General features: G+C 43.3%; 1 protein-coding gene across 2 annotated transcripts in view; it reads left to right on the plus strand.

The window, feature by feature from the left end:
* LOC134219447 (ABC transporter G family member 20) overlaps positions 1-752 on the plus strand; it is a 159937-nt gene extending 159185 nt beyond the window's left edge. For both annotated transcript variants that reach the window (XM_062698178.1, XM_062698179.1), the window contains exon 9: positions 27-752. In XM_062698178.1, coding sequence (XP_062554162.1) covers positions 27-328 — 302 coding nt within the window. In that variant the 3' untranslated portion in view covers positions 329-752. The remainder of the gene's footprint in view (positions 1-26) is intronic.
* Positions 753-7577: the final 6825 nt, after the last annotated feature.

A 7577-nucleotide genomic window follows, 5' to 3' on the forward strand; every position in this document is an offset into this window, starting at 1 on the left:
TTTAAATTCATTTCTTTTTCAATCAGGTTTCGTAGTGTCCTGTTCGGTTGATAACGAACGTTCCGCCACCTACATGGCTATGGGAAGCTTCCTGCCGATCGTAATGTTGTGCGGTATCATCTGGCCCATCGAGGGAATGCATCCAATGGTGAAAATCTTCTCCGTTTTCCTACCGCTCACTAAATCAACAGAATCGCTGCGGTCGATCCTACAGCGGGGCTGGCTCATCGGTAATCCAAACGTGTGGATAGGGTTCGCCTCGACCGGAATCTGGATAGTCATATTCCTAACCATCAGTATATTGTTGCTCAAGTTTAAGAAGGGATAATGCGCTTGCTCAATATGTCATATAAGCTAACTCCTGTTGAAGGCTTTCTAGGGTAGTTTTAACTTTATTTAGATAGGAATGTATGAAATAGTGGAGAACAGTGTCTTGCGTAGCTCTTAATTAGTTAGATCCAAATATATACATATTGTACTTCAGTACGGAAAGGACTGACAAATGGTAGATCTTGCGATTATTCTATCGTGTGCTTAGGATAGGTGTTTAATCAGCAGTGTAAATATCCCAGACATTTTTTATTTATAAACACAAGCATTCCACACTGTGTTAAATCTTTTAGGTCTGATTCCTCCTTTGTTAAAAACAACAAAATCTATTGTGATGGTCTATTACGTAGTTTCTGTATTTGTGTTACCAACTATTGCGTTGAATAAACCGATTCTGTTAATCAAGTCAATAAATTCGAAATCCCAAAACATCTATTTGTCAATTCAAACTCACCGGAAGTCCTTTGGCTCATAAGATTGCGGATAATTGCCTTCAACTGGTTTCCTAATCTGCATCATCGTAACAGAAATCGATTCAATTAAACAACACCGTCAAACCAATTCCACTGAGAAATGTGCAGCTACCTATATAATAGTACTGTTCAGGTAAAAGATATTTTAGTTACTAGATAAAGATTGTCGCTTCGATTCCCTTTGTTCTGCTGTCCGGAACATGTGTGGTACATACCTGTCAAATCGTATGGATTTTCCTTCTTTGACATTTAGCTCCCCTATCCTCGCCAGCAAAAGATGTTCCGGACAGCGACGACAGCGACAATCTTTATCTAGTAACTAAAATATCTTTTGTTCATGTAGATTCATTATCCTTACAGTCGCTAAAGTTATGCAGGGGAAGTGGGCAAAAACGGAAACTGATTATCGGACAGTTGTCGGGGGGTGCGAGATGGGCCCTATGGAATGAAGTATTACATTGAACATTGCATTACATCATTATTTGTGTTAATAAGGTTATTGCTCCTGGAATTCATCTCAAAGCTTTAATGTTCATCTAAAAAGAAAAATCGAGCATCTATGAAAAAAATTGATTTGTTTATCGTTTTTGTGATTTTTTTAGCAGCGAGCATACAGTTAGCAGAGAAAAGCGACTACATTGGTTTCGCAATGAGATGAATGTATCCCAGAAAAACAGACGTAACAGCTAGAATAATGTGTTTCAAAATCCATCGCCCAGTTATTTTACCACTACCTAACGTGCATGTTGTACGCTAATGTGAGATGTCAAATACAAAGGAATACGATGCGTGCGCCCCTGGATGTGTAACTCGCCAGCAGTTGAATTTAAAACGACCGTTGAGCTCATGGTCGATAGAAATTTTCTCAATGTTACGTGTGTTTGTCTGTGAATATATGTTCAAAGACATAGAAAACGGTATAGTTCCCCTTCATTGCCCAGAGAAAAAGATCATGGCATACGTACTACATGTCCATCCCACTGTAATCGATAGTCTGCATTTGTTAACGTCCTTGCTTCAGGGCCATATAGGGTGACTGGACAAATCAAACATGTATACAGAGCTAGTCGTATCCGTGTCTTGAAACCGCTAGACTTTTGCTAACTAGGCAGACTGTAGAAAGTACTACTTGCAGCCGTAACACGCCTTTTCACCTTGCGGCTAACATCAGTATCACATTTAACGAGTGTTCTATCCATTTCCACCTCGGAAACAACATGGTTTGGCCTGCATCGTTAGTTTCAACAGAGTTTATCATTCTTCAGAGTTTACTCTATTCTTCAGCCTCTTCCAATGGCGGATGTATTACAGTTTCAATACAAACTTATTGATGAAGTTTTGATAATTTTTATTCTAAAACTTTATATTGTGCATCACGTGCATAGTGATTAGTAAATCGAAGACTTCTGAATCCTGCACACTGCAACCAGCACAGTGTATGAAGGGATGGCACAGTGTATGGGACAAAAGATCAAAAGGACAAAACGTCGAATAAATTAAAAAATGTCAATGTAATCTACTTGAACGAGACAAAATGTTGAATAATATGGTAAGAATATGCTTCTGAACTAAGATCTTGGATCTGATGGTTCGGAAGCCTTTATTTGAGAAACATTAAGGCCTTTTTCCGAAAAGCTCAGTTGCTTCGTTGCAAGAGGCTCGAAAACCTGTGAAGAGGCTCGGCAGCCTCTTTTTAAGAGGCTCGGAAGCATTCTTTCAAGAGGCTCGGAAGCATTCTTTCAAAAGGCTCATAAGCCTCCTTTTAAGAGGCTGGGAAGTCTCCTTTCAAGCGGCTCGGGATCCTCCTTTTTCAAGCGGCTCGGAAACCTCCTTCTTCAAGCGGCTCGGAAGCCTCCTTTCAAGAAGCTCGGAAGCCTTCTTTCAAAAGGGCTCCGAAGCCTTTTTATAAGAGCCTCGGAAGCCTCATTTCAAGTGTCAGTCTCGGAAGCCTCCTTCCAAAAGCTCAGAAGCCTCCTTTCAAGAAACTAGAAAGCCTTCTTCCGAGAGGCCCGGAAACCTCCTTATAAGTGACTTGGAAGCCTTCTTTCAAAAGGTTCGGAAACCTTCTTTTAAGTGGCTTGAAAGCCTCATTTCAAAAGGCTCGGAAGCCTTCTTGCAAGAAACTCTAAAGCCTTCTTTCAAGCGGCTCAGAAGCTTCGTTTTAAGAGGCTGGGAAGCCTCCTTTCAAAAACCTCGGAAACCTTTTCTCAAGAAGCTCTAAAGCCTTCTTTCAAGAGGCTCGGAAGCTTCGTTTTAAGAGGCTCGGAAGCCACCTTTCAAGAGGCTCCGAAGCCTCTTTCCAAGAAACTCGAAGGCCTCCTTTCTAGAAACTCGGAAACCTTCTTCCGAGAGGCTCGGAAATCTCTTTTTAAATGGCTTGGAAGCCTCGGCTCAAAAGGCTAGGAAACCTTATTTTAAGTGGCTTGGAACCCTTCTTTTAAAAGGCTCGGAAGCCTTCTTTCAAGAAGCTCTAAAGCCTTCTTTCAAGAAACTCGGAAGCCTTCTTCCAAGAGGCTCGGAACCTCCTTCCAAGAAACTTGAAAGCCTTTTTCCAAAAGACTAGTAAACCTCCTTTCGAGTGGCTCGCAAGTCTCCTTTCAAAAGGTTCGGAAGCCTCCTTTCAAGAGGCTCGGGAGCCTTTTTTCAAGAGGCTTGGAAACCTCCTTTCAAAAGGCTCAGAAACCTCTTTTCAAGAGGCTCGGAAGCCTCCTTTCAAGAAGCTCGGAAGCATCCTTTCAAGAGGCTCGGAAGCCTCCTTTCAAGAAGCACGGAAGCATCCTTTCAAGAGGCTCGGAAGCCTCCTTTCAAGAGGCTCGGAAGCCTCCTTTTCAGATGCTCGAAAGAATTCTTTCAAGATGCTCGGAACCCTTCTTTCAAGAGACTCGGAAGCCTCCTTTTAAGAGGCTCGGAAGTATCAGAATCGTTTTAGAAAAACTTCATAAACAAATCAAACACAACTTTTCTATCCTATCTAATGAAAATTTATAAAACGAAATTTTTCAATGTAGCATGACAATCGACCTCGACTGAACGTGTTGCCTTTTTTCTGCGTTTTTAGCATTTGACTCCTAGCCAGTGTTGCCACATATAAAGATTTATCTTATTTATAAAGATTTTTTAACATTTTTTGATAAAGATATCTTTATGTATGGTAGTCCGCGGAATGGTAGTCCGAAGCACCTTCTTTCCCCGCAAAAATATCCACAAGGCCACATGGAGATCACCTAACCAAGAAACGGAAAACCAAATCGATCACGTTCTAATCGACGGTAAATTCTTCTCCGACATCACGAATGTCCGCACTTACCGCAGTGCGAATATTGAATCCGACCACTACCTCGTTGCAGTATGCCTGCGCTCAAAACTCTCGACGGTGTACAACACGCGTCGAAGTCGGACGCCGCGGCTTAACATTGGGCGGCTTCAAGACGGTAGACTAGCCCAAGAATACGCGCAGCAGCTGGAAGTGGCACTTCCAACGGAAGAGCAGCTAGGCGCAGCGTCTCTTGAAGATGGCTGGAGAGATATTCGATCCGCCATTGGTAGCACCGCAACCGCTGCACTAGGCACGGTGCCCCCGGATCAGAGAAACGACTGGTATGACGGCGAATGTGAGCAGTTAGTGGAAGAGAAGAATGCAGCATGGGCGAGATTGCTGCAACACCGCACGAGGGCGAACGAGGCACGATATAAACAGGCGCGGAACAGACAAAACTCGATTTTCCGGAGGAAAAAGCGCCAGCAGGAAGATCGAGACCATAAAGAAACGGAGCAACTGTACCGCGCTAATAACACACGAAAGTTCTATGAGAAGTTAAACCGTTCACGTAAGGGCCACGTGCCACAGCCTGATATGTGTAAGGACATAAACGGGAACCTTCTTACGAACGAGCGTGAGGTGATCCAAAGGTGGTGGCAGCACTACGAAGAGCACCTGAATGGCGATGTGGCAGACGAAGATGGCGGTATGATGATGGACCTGGGAGATCGCGTGCAGGACATAATTCTACCGGCTCCGGATCTCCAGGAAATCCAGGAGGAGACTGGCCGGCTGAAAAACAACAAAGCCCCTGGGGTTGACCAACTACCAGGAGAGCTATTTAAACACGGTGGTGAGGCACTGGCTAGAGCGCTGCACTGGGTCATTACTAAAATTTGGAAGGAGGAAGTTTTACCGCAGGAGTGGATAGAAGGTGTCGTGTGTCCCTACAAAAAGGGCGATTAGCTGGATTGTAGCAACTACCGCGCAATCACATTGCTGACCGCCGCCTACAAGGTACTCTCCCAAATTGTATGCCGTCGACTAGCACCAATTGCAAGGGAGTTCGTGGGGCAGTACCAGGCGGGTTTTATGGGCGAACGCTCCACCACGGACCAGGTGTTCGCCATTCGCCAAGTACTGCAGAAATGCCGCGAATACAACGTGCCCACACATCATCTATTCATCGACTTCAAAGCCGCATATGATACAATCGATTGGGACCAGCAATGGCAGCTAATGCACGAACACGGTTTTCCGGATAAACTGACACGATTGATCAAAGCGACGATGGATCGGGTGATGTGCGTAGTTCGAGTTTCAGGGGCATTCTCGAGTCCCTTCGAAACCCGCAGAGGGTTACGGCAAGGTGATGATTTTTCGTGTTTGTTATTCAACATCGCTTTGGAAGGGGTAATACGAAGAGCAGGGATTAACACGAGTGGTACAATTTTCAATAAGTCCGTCCAGCTATTTGGTTTCGCCGACGACATAGATATTATGGCACGTAACTTTGAGAAGATGGAGGAAGCCTACATCAGACTGAAGAGAGAAGCTAAGCGGATCGGACTAGTCATCAACACGTCGAAGACGAAGTACATGATAGGCAGAGGTTCAAGAGAAGACAATGTGAGCCACCCACCGCGAGTTTGCATTGGTGGTGACGAAATCGAGGTGGTAGAAGAATTTGTGTACTTGGGCTCACTAGTGACTGCCGAAAATGACACCAGCAGAGAAATTCGGAGACGCATAGTGGATGGAAATCGTACGTACTTTGGACTCCGCAAGACGCTCCGATCGAATAGAGTTCGCCGCCGTACCAAACTGACAATCTACAAAACGCTAATTAGACCGGTAGTCCTCTACGGACACGAGACCTGGGCGATGCTCGTGGAGGACCAACGCGCACTTGGAGTTTTCGAAAGGAAAGTGCTGCGTACCATCTATGGTGGGGTGCAGATGGGAGAACCATCCATCGTTCACACCGCGAAAATCGGACGACTGCGATGGGCCGGGCACGTAGCCAGAATGTCGGACAGTAACCCGGTGAAAATGGTTCTCGACAACGATCCGACGGGCACAAGAAGGCGAGGTGCGCAGCGGGCAAGGTGGATCGATCAGGTGGAAGATGACTTGCGGACCCTCCGTAGACTGCGTGGTTGGCGACGTGAAGCCATGGACCGAGCCGAATGGAGAAGACTCTTATATACCGCACAGGCCACTTCGGCCTTAGTCTGAATAAATAATAATCTTTATATAAAGATTAAAGATTTTTTGAAAAAATAAGATTTTTTAAAATTTTTGATCTTTTTAAATTATAGGGTAAATCACTACTTGGGCCTATGGACCCGGTACCCGGCTCACTGCACAGAAAACTAGTGATTTAAACTGTTTGGAAGTCGTAGGTTTATGGTTGATAATTTTTAAAAAGTATCCCATTTATTTTTCACAATACTCAATATTTTTCTATCACTTGTTTTACTCCTAATTGATTCAATTGTAGAAAATAAAAATGTAGAATTCAAAATTTCACTCTCCGATGCCACACCACTGAGCCGGAGTGATTCTTTACACTTTTACATAACGGTATTATCGAATAAACACCTACCTGAAAATCGTCACAGTGCTCGATACAACCATTGCATGAAGCTGTTAATCACCACACCATAATTCTAAACACCCGCACTTCAATTATTCTTATTTGTTCGTTTCACTAGAACTTTTTTAAACATACTAGAATACATTTTAAAATGTATTCACAAACCGAACAAAAATTCACCTCGGCCCAAGAACTTCTAGCCGCACCGTGCTGCCAAAAGGCCAGGATTATAAAAATGATCCTTCATCGTTAATAGGAAAATTGTCTAATATGTTGACGTTATCATGTTATTTATAGTTCTCTCGATTTTAAAAGGTGAACAAAATATTGTTTTAAAGTATTTGGAAGAAATTTGGATGAGTTTATATATCTTCTCACCAAATAAAAATGATTATGAATAATACAATAATACCATCTGGCATCTTGTTGTCGTGGAACGTGCATATTTTTGTTTACATCGCACTTTCTACCGTCCCGAGAGAGAATGAGAGTAAAATGTTGAGAGATTGAGTGAAATTTTGCTTAGGCCGGGAACTGGTTTTTTTGTATGCCGGATTGGGAATCGCTATGACTGAAATGAGTGCTGCACCTCGTTCATTTAAATCAAATAAAAGCTTCTTTGAACGATATTTAGCACGAATAGCTATTTTTTAAGCAGAAGTGAACCCCAATCCAGTATTATACAGCCTACAAATTTCAGAAAAAATTTGCTTCCTGCCATAAATATGCATTAAATATTGCAGTCGTACGCATGTTAGGCCGGGAATGGGGTAAGAAACCCTAGTTTTCTTTTTTTTTCTTTCCTATCTTGGCCGTTAAGTTAGCTTTCACTCATATTTATTATTATGTGGGAGATTATTTCTACAAAGCGGTAGAACTTCACCTAGCCGACAGCCGAACCATCTACAGCGCCGTT

This window comes from Armigeres subalbatus, chromosome 3, assembly GCF_024139115.2.
Source record: "Armigeres subalbatus isolate Guangzhou_Male chromosome 3, GZ_Asu_2, whole genome shotgun sequence".
Lineage (NCBI taxonomy): Eukaryota > Metazoa > Arthropoda > Insecta > Diptera > Culicidae > Armigeres > Armigeres subalbatus.